General features: G+C 47.8%; 1 protein-coding gene across 2 annotated transcripts in view; it reads right to left on the bottom strand.

The window, feature by feature from the left end:
* The window catches only part of Cemip (cell migration inducing hyaluronidase 1), a 153,763-nt gene that overhangs the window by 65,150 nt on the left and 73,776 nt on the right, over positions 1-14,837 (bottom strand). Inside the window, exons 1-3 of one of the 2 annotated variants that reach the window (XM_032893290.1) lie at positions 5,058-6,286; positions 4,794-4,903; positions 355-501 (exon numbers count right to left, since the gene is read on the bottom strand). In XM_032893290.1, the coding sequence (XP_032749181.1) occupies positions 355-501; positions 4,794-4,903; positions 5,058-5,104 (304 nt within the window). In that variant the 5' untranslated portion in view covers positions 5,105-6,286. Of the gene's footprint in view, positions 1-354; positions 502-4,793; positions 4,904-5,057; positions 6,287-14,837 lie in introns of those variants that run through there. The other variant, XM_032893289.1, reaches the window with a different exon arrangement.

Below are 14,837 nucleotides of genomic sequence, written 5' to 3'. Positions count from 1 at the left end.
TACGCCCATTGTCTTGCAGAAATTACTTTTCTCCAGCATCTGCTTTGCAAGATATACACAGTGCTCACCTGGTCCATAGCCATTACCCCATGTCCTGAGCTTAATTACCAAGCATGTAGAATAACAGGTCCCTTTGGAGCACCAATAAAAACTGCCATTTTAAACACTCTTCCTCCCCTCCCCACAAGATTAGAACTTTGACAATCTCTTTCTTAGTGCTCTGAGTGGATGGAGATCTCAAATCTCCAGGTCTTCTGACATGAACCCAAAACATAGAGCATTTGTTCTGTCTGTCTCAGCTCCTGGCTTTGTAGACCCATTTGCAGGACTCAAGGTGGGGACAGGCAGACTTACCTCCCCCTGAGATAGTGATGGAGTGGACGGTGGCAGAAGAGGTGAGCAGCAGTTTCCTGCCATGGCCAATGTGTACTTGATGGTTTCTGTCATGGCCAGGGCTCCAAGGCTGCAGCTCAGGACTCTGGTCAGGACACTCAGTTGCCACTGCCAAAGATAATGACATGTCACCACTCGGATCAACCACATCACCAAGCACAGAATGACAGGAGAGTGAAGGAAACTCACTTCATGACACCCATTTCTTCTCTACCAAGGCTAAAAGCAAGTTCTTAGACACCAGAGAGATGCTCTGATCTGAGAGGCAGCTACCCTGGCTATAGCCAAACAAACCCCTTTCATGGTTTTATCACCCAACTCTGGACAGCCTCCTTCCTCCTCTGATTCAGTGCCCCCTTTGCATGAAGGATAGGTCTGGTGACCACTCAAAGCATTGCAGGGTTTGAAGTGACACTACAATTGACCCAGAGTTCTTGGTTTCCAAGCAGTGTTTGAAGAGTTAAAGTTCTTTCACCATATACATGGTTTTGGGTTACTTTTCTAACGCTGTTCCCTTGGAGACCTGAGAAAGATGGTAAGAAATGAATGGGATAAACAAGTAGCACTGATTACAACACATGTGACCTGCCGTTGCTAACGACCTGTAAACAGGGAGCCACTATACAGTATTAATATTAGTATTTATTAGTATTAGTATTATTTTTGAGACAACAGAGGCTAACCGTATGCCTAGGCAAGTCTTGTATTTACCTCCTCCGTGCCTGTCCTAAATAGCTTTCTACCTGGTGGCTCCTCTGAGGGTAATAACTCTTATCACAGGACATGTCCTTTGCAGGCATCTACCACATGACATGAGTGGCATCACTGTAAGTGATACTGGCTCTGGTGGAGTATAAGGCCACAGAGTTGGGGCAGTTTTTACATTTGTCCAGGCTAGTTGTTTGTTTGTTTTGTTTTGTTTGAGACAGGGTTTCTCCGTGTGACTCTGTCTGTCTTGGAACTCACTCTGTAGACCAGACTGGCCTTGATCTCACAGATCCCCTTGTTTCTGCCTCCCAAGTGCTGGGATTAATGGTGTTCACCACCACCTCCTGGCTAGGCTGCTCTTCTTCCTTTTGTTCTGAGCTGTTACTCCTGAAGTGGGTTTGTGGGTTGTGTGGACTCCCCAGGGTAGGGAGCCACCTGCTGTTGCTCTGAGGTCAGGCTGTGCTTCCTGCCCTGCATGGCCCCCGAGGCAGTCTATGGCCAAGTGTGGCCTGCAAGCAGAGTGTTTAGTTGGATTGGGAGACTCCTGGGTTTTCACAAGGTGTGCTGGGACCTGCTCCAAATCCAAGCCCTGGAAGATACAAAAAGGGACATCTATGTCCCAGGAGCTGGGAGAACCACCTTGTGGAAAGCAAGAGAGGGTCCAGAAAAAGAAGCAGGGAGAAGGGGCTAATTGATATGAGGCTATTTTCATTTTCTTGGCAATTAGACTGGGAAGAGTAAATCAGACTTACAAGTAGCACAGAGAAGATGGGGAGATAGAGGTGAGGCTTAGGTGAGCCCACAAGGGAAAGAGTTCAGTTGGGAGACCAGTCTAGGTATCAGGAGTGGAAGCAAGTGCCAAAGTGCAGGGGACTTAGAATCACTATACTCCACAGGTAAAGTTGGTACAGGATCACACCAACAACATGGGACCAGTACCAATTCAGTTAGTACCATGGCAAGCATAGCAGCTCTGAGGGGTATTTTATTATTCTTCAGGTATGCAAGAAGGAAGCCATAACTGCCATGGTTAGATATCTAAAGAAGAGCTTAGAGGGAGACATGCTGTTATCTGCACTCAACAGCACCAGATAAAGACTACCTAGTCTCCCACTGAGCCCAAGTTTTCTGTGTGGGTGCCCAGCCCTCACATCCTCCCCCAGATTCCGTTTGTCTCACTGTTGGTGTGAATTCAGACTTAAGTGTCACTACAGTGAGAACTCCACAATGAGTCACCATTTCAGATCCTAAGCTGCACGTGATAACAGCACAGGGAGCAGATGCAGACTCCCCTGCTGGCTGGAGAGAAGAGCTGCCACCAGCCTGCATAGCTGGGCAGCTCCCTGCCTCGATAAAGAATGCTCAAGCCGGTGCTCAAAGCAACAGCTCTGAGAGCTGGGTGCTGAGTCCCACACCTAGGCTTATCTCCAAAGAGGTTCGTCATGAATTCCTAGTCTTCCACCTGGTCCTGGATGTGGGAATCAATCTCAAGGATTACCAGAGTGTGAAGAACAAATGTAGCCTCCTGGAGTGCCCAGTACTCCAGACCAAGAGCCTCCTGGGGAGGACTAGTAAGTGGACAATGCTTCAGGTCTCACCGTCTCACTTCCGAGCCAAGCCCATAGACCTTTCCCTGTCTAGGCATATGATTCTGCAGCCAACTTCGCATCTCAACTTAGCTATGGTGGACCTCACACTACAGGTTTGCCCACCATCAGGAGCATGAGCACCACTCCAAAAGCTCTGACCCATGGCTAAGACATAGTATTTCTGTAAGACTGTAAGTATTCTGTAAGTATTTCTGTAAGTATTATCCAGTAAGACTGGATGTGGTGGGCCCTCCTTTGTGGAAGCTGGGTATTCATACATATGGATCAGTAAATCATCTGAGAATCACCAGGACCATCTATGAAACATCACCATGGCAACCACACTGATTTCCCTGACTACGGCAGAGGGCCTATGAAGCAGACGATAAGGGAGTACAGGATATGACTACTTAAAAGCATGAACGACAAAGGCAATTTCTACCTCTCCCAAAGAACGCAGACTAAAGGGCACCAGAGAGAGGCATGGCCTCCGTTCCAAAGGATTTATATGCAAACTGGGGTGTGGGAGGAAACACCCAGGAAATATCTGAATACTTCCCAAGCTGAATCACCCCAAAACATAAACTCAAACGTGGTTCCTAGCCCAGAGTCAACACCTACTTCATGTTTATTAATTGAAAGAGCAGGGGGTTGGGGATTTAGCTCAGTGGTAGAGCGCTGGGTTCAGTCCCCAGCTCCGAAGGAAAAAAAAAAAAAGAAAAGAAAAGGAAAGAAAGAGCAGATGAATGAATTCTGGCAATGTCGTAAATCATTGCACTGAACGCTGACACTTTGTCCACTTGCTTTGTCAACCAAGAATTGAGGAGATTTTGTAAGAAATCATGGTGAAGGCATACTATGCTACAGAATGCTTCCTGACCACAGTGGGCTGGTAAACAATGCAATTCAATATGAGGTCCTTCATTGTGGAAGAACATAAAACTCAATGAGTAATAATAACATTTTAAGATGAGCAATGGTATCCATGGTGGTCTTATTAAACCCTGCCAAGTTTTTCTAAGATTTGTACTCGTGTGCCTCCAGTATCTGCCAACGGTGCCAGGTATTCAATGGTTGCTTCCTGTAGTCTGGGAGAAGTGTCCTATGCTTCTAATTTTAATTTAAAATTCACTTAAAGATCACTTGCTTGGTACCATGAGGTAAAAGGGAAAAAAAAAGCTCCACAAGATAAAATAAAACCACTTAAAACAAAATTGACAATACGCAGATAGTAAGGTGGAACTAGTAGGGTGCTGGGCTGTGACACAGGCCTGTAACCCTAGCACTTAGGGGGCTGAAGCCGCAAGATTGCAAGTTTGAAGTTAGCCTGGATCATACGGAGAAAGTCACTGTCTCAAACGGAAAACAGCTCGGCGTGGCGGTGCATACCTTTGATCCCAGAACTCCAGTGGCAGAGACAGCCCAGTCTGTGAGTTTACCAGTCAGGGTTATCTTGGGAGGTCCTATCTTAATATATATGTAAAGCAAACTAAACAACAAAAAAGAAAAATACAAGCTAGTCCTTGCTGAGAGCATTGTGGTTGCAAAGGGCTTCACAGGCCCAGATCCTGACCTGATGACACACTGTGGGGAGGGATGCGCTGAAATTGAGTAGACCAGAGGTAGAAAGCCCAGTCTTGGCTGAATTCTCCCTCCACACTCCTTTACTCTCTCCTGGACAGATTCTAAATTTTGTACTAGCAGCTATCATTCAAAAAACAAGATTTTTAATAAAAATCCAAATTTCTGGTCTCTTTAAAAAATTCAAACTATCTTACAATAGCATCTCCCCTTTCCAATTGCCCAGAATTGAGAGATGGGTGCTCTACTAGGGAAGTCTCGGCTCCATGGAGACGATAGTCCTTTTCCAACTAGGTTTACTTGCAATGGAATTCAGGCAGACGCTGAGTTTGCAACCTGTGATGATTCTAGGCCAGCCTGTCATTTCCTAAGAGAACTTGGGGCATGATGAGGCTTGCCAGAAACCCAACATGTTCAGTGAGGACCCTACCTGAGAGACTCCCTGTGATCTCCCTCCCCCAGCAGCCGGGCTGAAACCTTTGTTTCGAAAGCTAGTGAGGTCCAACTTTTGTGGCATCTCACCTGCAGATGCAGCCCCCGAGAAGCGGACCAGAAGGAGGCAGCCCATGGCCAGCACAATCTTGAGGGAGACATTGTGGCTCCCAGCAGCTCTCATTCCAACACTTTGCTCCCTGAAACACAAGCAGAGGATCAGAAGCACAGCCCCACGGTAAGCACCAACAGGAGACAGAGACTCACCCACACCGAGGCAGGGACAAGGACATGACAGGAGAGGCACACCCCACAGGCCCAGAGCGGAGACCTTGTGAGTAGTTCCTCACCTACCATGACTCAGGGCCAGGCAGATCTGGACACGCAAACTCGGTCACCATTCTGCCTCTGTCCCGAGGCTCTCAGCTGAGTGGCCCTCAAGCTCCCTCCCTTTGAAATGGAGTCTTTCTACTTAAGCCCAGAAACAGAAGAAACCAAACGTAAGTTGGGAATCCACTGCCACAGGCTTGCTGGTGTGCTCTCTGCTGATTCACGGACTTCTCTGGACCTTGTTGCCTAATGCGGGACATAGTAGATCGTCTGATCTTTGAACTTGATGTCATCAGTGTGTGCTGCTCATCTGTCTCGTCTTTGCCCAGTAACAGAACCCCTAATTTTTATGTGGGTGCCTAGCCACCTTGAATAGGCAGCACACTCTTCAGTTTCCCTGTGGCCTTGGGATTAAGTTCAATCAATAAAGCAGACTTCCAGCAAATGCCCTTGAGGGAAAGGAAAAAAAAACAAAAAACTTCCCTTCCTTTCTTCTGCCTATCTGATGGCTGGGATGCAGATACGATGGCCGGACCTCCAGTAACTCTCGTGAGTCATGTAGTAGGAACCAAGCACTGAGAACAGCAAAGCGAATGAGAAGAAATCCAGGGCAGAAATAACTCTGGGCGTGGACTCATTCTTAGGTCGAGACAATTTAATTTCTTTTATTAAACTTGTGTTTTTAAAAGATTTGTTCTGTGATTGATTCATTTTACTTCTTACTCATGTAGAAGGTGACTACAGGAATCTAGATAAACATCAGGATGGGAATTTTAACAGCACAGATTCTTGGTTTTGTTTTGTTTTGTCTCTGTCTTTGTGCCCAGAGATCTGCCTGAGCTTTGGGAAGGGTAGCTCTAGTTTCTGAGTCGTCTCCCCAGGTCCTTCCCAACAGACCTGTGTTTGTGCCCAGAACAAGCAGACATTATCCCAAGAAAGTGGCTCACAGAGGCTCCACCTCTCAGGCCTGCTCGGTGGCTAATCTGATGCCCCTGACTCTGAGCTCAGTGAAGCTCTTTGTGCCAGCTCAGCCAACCGAGGCAGGAAGAGGGGACCTTCTGCACAGGTGGGCTGGGAGGAGGGTTGGGGAGGAAGAAACAATTCAGAATCAAAGCCTGTGTGTCCCCTTCCAGCACCCTGCCCGACCCAGACTGGCTCTGCTAGAACAACAGGGGCACTTGTCTCTCACATCTGGGAGGCCACCTTTCCTATGGCTCCCAGGGAGGAGTGCTTCATAACTTGAAGAGGGATGGCAGTGAGTGGGGCATCCAGACCTCAGGGGAAAGACAGAGCACCCTTCTCAGGTCTCAGCCGGCTTAGAGAGAAAACAAAGGCAACCTGCCACGAGCTGCCAACGAGCCTTATAACCTCACTGGGCCACATTCTCCAGGGAAGTCAGACCTGAACAATTGGCACCCTCACTTTATGATGGAACCTGGTGGGGCAGTACGAGGTAGGAGGACATTCCCCAAGATGGACTTGTGAAGACCTCACAGTTCTCATGTAAGAACACTTCCACAGAAGGGAGCACTGCCCAGGACCCTTTCCTGTTATTACACCTTCGGCAGCGTTCTCTCCAGGGTCTGAGCCACAGGGGGTAGAGAGGCCCCTATGCCCATAACTGCCCCATTGCAGAACACACAGACTTCAAGCTTTCCAGCACAGAGTAACTCCCAGGGCCTGGAGACGGTCCTGCTGCTGTGGATCCTACAGATGTCCAGGTTTCTCTTGGGAACTGTCTACCCAGGACAGCACTTTCAGCTGGTCACTGAAGCTTCTGGCAGTGAGGTTGGAATTAAGCTTCTTTGTTGGTAAGACAGGCTGGAAGAGGGTTTCAGCTGTGGAAGGCCTCAGAAGAGCTCGCAGGGAATGATGTTGGGGACTTCTTGGAGGTAGTCAGCTGACTCTACACTGGTCAGGCTACAGGGTTGCAAAGACATCGGTCATGATGGTCTCGGCTGGCCTGTGCCTGAAGGGTGTGGGAACTCCATCAGCATGTGAGAAGAATCATACGGTTTCCTTGGCAGACCTACACTTCAGGCCATCGCATATGTTCACAGTAACAAACCAAGTTGCTAGGTGCCCAGTGTTCCCAATGGAGCTGCTGTGCCAGCCTTGGAGATGCAGGGACAACAGAATGAGAGTTCATGAATGCCAGGTACAGGAGCTCTGCCAATCCTTCTATGACTGTCCTGGAGTCCCGGGGTTGTCACCTGTAGATCAAGCAGAGTGTTAAAGAGGACTCAGTGCTGTCCCAGAGAGTACTCATGAACGCACTTGTATCCTGTGGCTTCCCAGCTCCCAGGTATGGGAATTCCTGAGGCTTCAAAGGCTGCAGAAGGTGGGACTCTCTATAAAGATTAGACGAGGAAATAAGGACAAGCAGGGACAAGGGTCCTCTGAAGTGAAGGCTCCCAGAGTGAGCCAGAGCACATTTCTATGGGGGACACCCCCGGGGCTCTATCTCCTTTCTTGTTACTCAACCAAACCCTAAGCAAGCCTGAGTTAACAGATGAGCAAGTCAACAGGTGGTCAGGAATGTGGACACCAGAGCCTTCCTAAGGTCCCAGCCACAGGGCTCATTCTTTGAGGTTAGAAAAATGAAATGAAATGAAATAGAATCGAGCTGCAGGGCCATTATGAGCATCAGAATAGATGCTCCCATGAAAACCACACAGCTCTGAGTTTGATCTGGGGACAGCACGGGAGCATGGGGAGCCACTCATACCAGGAACACTCAGCGTCCAGTAAGAAGAACCTGAAAGACTTGAATCTAAAACTCTAGGCTTGAGCTCCAGTTGTAGCTCCTGTCAGCTATGTGGTTCCCAGTAGGTCACTCAGCCTGCTGGAGCCTTAGTTTTTTTTTGTTTTTTTTTTTTTTTTATAAAAATGGGAGCAGCAATATTTCTCACAATCTGGACTTAAGTTGTGAGAGGTGATCGGATCATAGAGTTCATGGCCAGTTCATGAGACCAATGGGATGGTTAAGCAGGTAAAAGTCCTTGCCACGCAAACCTGCAGCAATAAGGAAGGTAGAGAAAGAATCACTCGCATCCTGTGTCTATCTAGAAAAAGTCTTAGTCAGGATGTCCCAGTGGCCACCAAGAATCATGGCAGAACTGAAATGCAGAAGCCAGGAGATCTCACTCATTGGGCATAAAGCCCTTCAGACATGACAAAGCAGACACCTTCTCCAACTTGTTCCAAGGGAGCCACCCCTTTCTTAAGCCAGTTTCCTTGGTTACACTTGATCTGTACTCAGGCCTAGCTTTCTCCTGACAGGGACATGTATCTCTCTGGCCACCTGATCTGGAAGCAGCACTCTGAGGGAGGCAGGAGAGTAGACAGATTGAGTGCCGCTCTGAATAATGGGTAAAGAGAAAGTTGAATCCCTAGGAAGCCCCCTTAGTCCTGCGCCCCTTTCCTCTTTTCAGGGCACCCCATTAGCATAATGTAATTTGATGATATATGTAAGACATCTGTGCAAGGGACCCCAGGGTCACAGAGTCTAACTTGTCCCTCAGATGGGTGCACTTAGAGGACCCTTAGCCCCTGATGCTCAGCACTCCTCAGGCTACTCCATGAAACTGGCTTCTTGGACATGTGCCACTCCATCACAATGCACCGGCTGAGACCTGCCTCATTGCTGCAAAGACTAGAGCCCCAGCAGCTCTCCCAAACCAAGCCCACTGACTTCCTAAGATGAAACACTCTGCACCTTCTTCTCCAGCCCACAGACAGCTCTCCCAGCTGCACTTCCCTGTGGGTACCTGTTACCAGGGAAACTCTTCTATGAGCAGGTTTCCACCTGGCAGGTCTAAGGAGCCCGGTTTTGCATTTCTTTTTTTGTTCTTGCTTGTTTCCTGGGTTGTTGTTTTAAAGAATGGGTCTCACGCATGCCAGGCTGACCTCAAACTCCCTGTGTACGAGAGGGTGATGCTGAGTTTCAGGTCCATCTGCCTCTACCTCCCAAATGTTGGAACAAATGTGTGCTATCACACTCAGATCATTTTGTTGTTGGATTGTTGTTTGTTTTGCTTGGAGGGGGTGGGAAAACAAGCTATATAGCTCAAGCCAGTCTCAAAGTCATGATTCTGCCTTAGCCCCCCAAGTTCCGGGATGACAGACATGTGTCACTATATCTGGTTCTGATTAAGGCTTTCTAACACACTTTCAAGTGAGGATAATATGACTGGGTAGTAGACTGTTAGTAGCAAGGATCTAGTTCTATACTTTCCAACCTACAAGTGGACAAAATGAGACCCACAGAGTAGAAGAAGGTTGTTTGCATTGAGAAGAATCAAGTAAAGGAAGAAAGCCTGACCCAGTACCTGACTCAGTATCTAACGGAGAATGTTCAGACCAAAGCATATACTGCCTTCCTTGCCATCCTGTTTGTTTGGGAAGAAGGAGGAACCCAGAGAACTGGGTGTCTACCTTCTCCCCTTTGTTTTGCCCAAGTCATAGTTTGGATTGTAAGCACATGTCCTGGGTGCCCTGCAGAGGTTCAGATAGTCATCCATCATCCAGCATCTTCACTCCTTTGCCCAGAGGAACTTTCTTTGATCTGGGAAATTCCCACTGGAGCCACCTGTAGGAGCCATGCCTAGCGGTGCAGCACATCCACAATGGCTGGCCTCCTCACCACACACACAGCATCAAGAACCCTGCATGGTTCTCTGCACCATCAGTTCCTCACATCCCTATCACTCCATCATCAGCTGTGAGCTGTGCTGGCACAGCTGGGAAGGAGCAGCCCTGGTACCCTGCTCCCCTCCACACTCAGCGTTCCTAACCTTGGTGCCCCATGAGCACTGCACTGGTGTGGGAAGAAGTAAACCAGGCTTCTGTCTTTAGGGATGCCTCCGATCACATCACTCTAAGCAGAAGGCCCCAAAATTGAAATGATGGACACAGCTCTCCAGCAAACCCGATATTTTGCAGTAAGAGTAGATGGTTACTTCAACTTAGGTACTTTACCCTGCAAGGGACAACTCACTTTCTTTGTCCCTTTCTTTCTTTCTTTCTTTCTTTCTTTCTTTCTTTCTTTCTTTCTTTCTTTCTTTCTTTCTTTCTTCTTCTTTCTCTCTCTCTCTCTCTCTCTCTCTCTCTCTCTCTCTCTCTCTCTCTCTCTCTCTTTCTTTTGTTTAGAGCTTCCCTGTCTAACTCAGTATCTACCTATTACAGATGGCTATGTCAACTTAAAGTGAAGTTAAAAAAATAACCCTCAGATTCTCTCTCTCTTTCCCTGTGTGTCTGTGTGTCTATGTATGTGTCTCTGTCTTTCTCTGTCTCTCTCTCTGTGCGGGTGTGTGTGTGTGTGTGTGTGTGTGTGTGTGTGTGTGTGTGTACGCTTGCACACATGTAAATATGCACGCACACATGTTAAGGCCTCAAGCACTACCCACTCTGCTTTCCGGAGACGCGGTCTCTCCCTGGTCTAGAATTTGCTGATTAAACTAGGCTGCCAGGCCAACAACTCACAGGGATGCCCCGTCTCTGCTTCCCCAGCACTAGAATCACAACTATTTATTACTATTTCCAACTTTTTACATGGATTCTGGGAATTTGAGTTCAGGTCTTCGTGCTTACATGAAAAGCACTTTACTGACTGAGCCATTTCCCAAGCCCCAGATTTAGTTTATCGGCAACACGCAGCAAGGGAAGTGTGTGGTAGGGCCTCCACAGAGCATTGGACCTGGACAATCTGCTCATGCTCAGCCTTGGTGCTCAGTGATTCAGACGATGCCACTGACGACGCGAGTCTTTTTAGAGCTAAAGGGGGCTCATGGTGTGATCTGGGCCAGTGTGGGCGATAGTGATTAGAACACAGTTTCATGCCTATTGATCATCCTATCAGAAACTGTCCTTTTAAGGGTCCGACAACCTTCTATAACAAATCCTCCAAGTGACCGTGATGTGTGCAGGGTATTGATTCAATCCGAAAGGGACACTTGTCAACCAGCAGTTAAGTGTTAGCCTTGTGAATGTATGGCATGTATGGGCTGGAGGTACCTCTAACAAGAAGTGCTTCCTCAAAGCTTGTCAGCGGAACTGCCAGCAGGAAACTACAACATGGAGCAGTATGTGTATGGGATGAGGAGAAAACACAAACATGACCTAATGGGATCCGCACGCCGGGCTCCAGGCAAAGGCTGTACCTGGATAACACAGTGTGCAAAATGCACCGTTTGGGGTCCTGATCCCTGATGTAGCCAGCCGGCTTATGGAGAGAGAACAGGGAAGCTGGGAGCTGGCCTTCTACCTCAGAGGCTGGGGATAGGTGCCAGAGAGGGACACTTTTGATTATTTACATTTTTCATTACATTTTTATTTTGCTCAGATTATTTTATCATGGTGTGCGGAGGCTTGGATGTCCCCCGAGTTTAAGCAAAACCCAACTCCCAAAAGAGAAGAGAGATGAAAATTTAGGAAGAAGACCCTGTCCACCCAACCCAGAATTACAGGTTTGGGTCGAGGGATGAAAATGTGCTTGAGAAAGAAAACAAAGATACACATGACACCGAGGGCAGATTCATTATGCCCTAGCCGGCCTTGTCCCCTTGACGCCCACAGGTCTCCCTCACAGTCTATGATTTGCCTCTTGGATTTAAATGTTCCCCTGGAAGACCAATAGTGTCAACTAACCTGGACCCTGAACCTCTGTGGGCTCCCAGAGACTCAGCCACCAACCAAAGCCGATACAAGGGTTGGCCTGAGGCCCCTGCACATATGTAGCAGAGAACTGCCTGGTCTGGCCTCAGTGGGAGAGGATGCATGGGCCTAATCCTGTAGAGCTTAATGACCCAAGGAAGGAAGATGTCCTGTAGAGAAGGGGAAGCACCCTCTCAGAGGTGAAGGGGAGGGTGGATAGGGTGAAGAACTCTGGGAGGGGGGGACCTGGAGGGAAGGCAACATTTGGGATATAAATAAATAAAATAATTATTAAAAAAGAAAGTATTGAGGTCAATTGATAAAGAAATATGTCTACAAGATGAATGAGCTAGACATAACTTATCATGAATCATTGAATGCCAAACTTGCACTAAATAGTTATACAATAAAGCACATAAATGCCAAAAGAAAAAAAAAGGAAAAAAATGTTCCCCCACTTTACCACTGTCATTTACCGTTGAATATTTATTTAGTTTCTACCTCCCTGAGTTCCCCTGCCTTTGAAGTCCCCATCTTTGCTTCTTCCTTTGCATCTGCAGGCTACTGAATGAACGTGTGTGTGTGTGTGTGTGTGTGTGTGTGTGTGTGTGTGTGTGTGTGTACATTTGCATGTTCATTTGTATGTGAGTATACATGCACGCTGTTGTGTGAGGAGATTAGCCTCCCGTGTTGTTTCTTAGGCGTCTCTCACTGGACTCGGCCTTACTAGTTATGGAAAGCTGACTGAGTAGCAATCTCTGGGGAGCCCTGGTCTCTGCTTCGCTGGTGCTGGGATTATAAGCACCCATTGCCACACTGGCCTTTTATGTGGGTGCTTTGAACGCAGATCCTCATGTTTGTGTGGTGAGCACTTTATTAACTAAGCTAGCTCCCTAGGCCCTGCTTAAGTCTTTTTTAAAAAGTATTTCATTGAGCAGTGGGTTGTTGTGCCTTCCACTTTGGAGCACAGTTGCCTGAGTGTCCGGACTCTGCAAACCCAGTTCTTTAATGGAAAACATCAGCTCCAGGCTTGGCATACAGTGGGGGCCCAGCTAGCACTGGACAATCACCAAAAGGTTTGCCAGCTCTTTACTGAATGAACAAATGAGTTATCCACTCAGTCACTCTGTAACTTTGGACTCTGTTCAGTGCTCTCCACAAAACAGGTGAGTGTATTTTTTGATATTGAACCTGGATTCATTTAAGTAAAAATATTATTTCTTCCACTTTGGTTTTCAGTCTGCGATTTAAGCCTTACTTTCACCTGAGGAAAATAATGTCAAGTTGGGTTTGACCCCACACATCATGAAGCCAGAGAGGAAGTTGCCAAGCCCAAGGTCAGCCTGCCTTAGCTCAGTTAGGGATGACCTGAGGCTGTAGCAGAGAAGGGTCTTGGCCTCTCCCAGCAATTCTGGTATTCTCCAGAGAGACCACTGTATGGTATAAAAGTTAATGGAATATCTCAATGCCCCTTCCTTTAATTCCCCCAATATTAGATGTCTGACACACCCCTGAGACTTAGTTGTTCATGCAGATAGTGTTGTCTTTTCTCTTTCAGGTAAATGCCCTGGGACTTCACGCCGTGTCTCTTCACAGAGCTCTAGCTTCACCCCTGACAACTCAGCTTCAGCCTCTGGTCCTGCTGCTGTTAGCTCCAGGCCCAGTGCTGGGGACATCGTGGGTGGGGTGGGGTCGTGGCTGCCTCCTCTCTCACAGTGAAAGTTGTTTGTTATCTCACTTGGATAGGAACACAGCTCGAGCTGGATTTACATCCCAGGAAGGCATTGAAAGGCGCATACAATGTTTTCCTCAGCATACAGAGGTCTGTATAACATATAGTGTATGGGTGGCAGTGCCCTCTATCCTAAGGCCCTCCCCACAGTCCCTCTAGCTCCAGCCTTTTGTCTGGATGGCATATAATACCTTTTTTCACTGTGGTATGCCTCTCTCAGGAGCCTCTTGTCCTTCCCTACATAGGAACATGTGTATAGTCTTCTCTGCCCATCAAATGGGTATAAAAAAGTGCTCTTCATCTGGAAAGAGCATTGAAGCTGTATTGCCCAGCCCAGGTTCCTCGGCCTCCTTACAAGTGTGCTGATTCCAGTAGGAATTTGGAGACAGAAGCTGTCAATTGGATTCAAAGGCAAGTTGACCTAGACCTCAATGGTAGTTTCCTGAGCTTTCATCTACCGAAGGCTTTTGTTCCTGGCACACTGGGCAAACTCATTGTGGCCAGGACACATAAGACCATGAGCATCTGGCTGGATCACAGAACACGGAGAGTTCCTGTGGGCAGAGTCAGAGATGCTGGCCTCATGTCTTCCCTGGCTCAGAAAGTGACGGCAGTGGTAAACACTTCATCAGCTCTGGTTTTAAGTGAAAATCCTAGCATCAGCAATTGACTGGGTGTTCCTTCTGGCTTGAGAATTCCCCACGCATGCTCACTTGTTTCTGAGGCTCAAGAAAGATTTCTGCCATGTGCTCCTCTCCATCAGGCTGGAGATCTATGCTGCTCCTCTTTAGGGTATGCATGGGGTGAGGGGAGCTCATAGTTCCACAAAGAGGATGTGCACAAAAGTTGAGGGTTCTAAGGCTAAGCAGGTCAGTGTAGGATGCAGGTACAGTTTATTAATATGTGTGTGTGTGTGTGTGTGCATATTTTGTTTGCATGTATATCTGTGCACTGGCAGGCAGGTCTGGTACCTGATGGCATCAGAACCCCTCGAACAGTGCTGAGAATTGAACCTGGGTCTTCTGCAAGAGCAGCCACTCCTCTTAACTACTGAGCCATTTCTCTAGTCACACACACACACACACACACACACACACACACAAGCACAGATGAGCACATGCATGCACACACACACACATGCACACACACTGATGCCTATTAGACAGACAGGTCATCACTGGATGCAGCCAGAAACACCCTGCCCTGCATCATGCAAAGACTCACAGTTTATCTGGGGTTGGGTAGAGAAAGCAGAAGAACCAACCAAACAAGCAGACGTGAATATCTGCTGGTGTTGGGAGCTGGCAGGGTGGGGTGAGGGGAGCAGAAGAGAAAGGGTGACAAGGTGACGTGTTGGCAGAGACCTAAGAAAGAGACAGGGGAGCTGACCATGTTCTAGGCATACACAGATGGAGAAG

This window comes from Rattus rattus, chromosome 2 (assembly GCF_011064425.1).
Source record: "Rattus rattus isolate New Zealand chromosome 2, Rrattus_CSIRO_v1, whole genome shotgun sequence".
Taxonomy (NCBI): Eukaryota; Metazoa; Chordata; class Mammalia; order Rodentia; family Muridae; genus Rattus; species Rattus rattus.
This window is presented reverse-complemented; position numbering and strand designations above follow the sequence as displayed.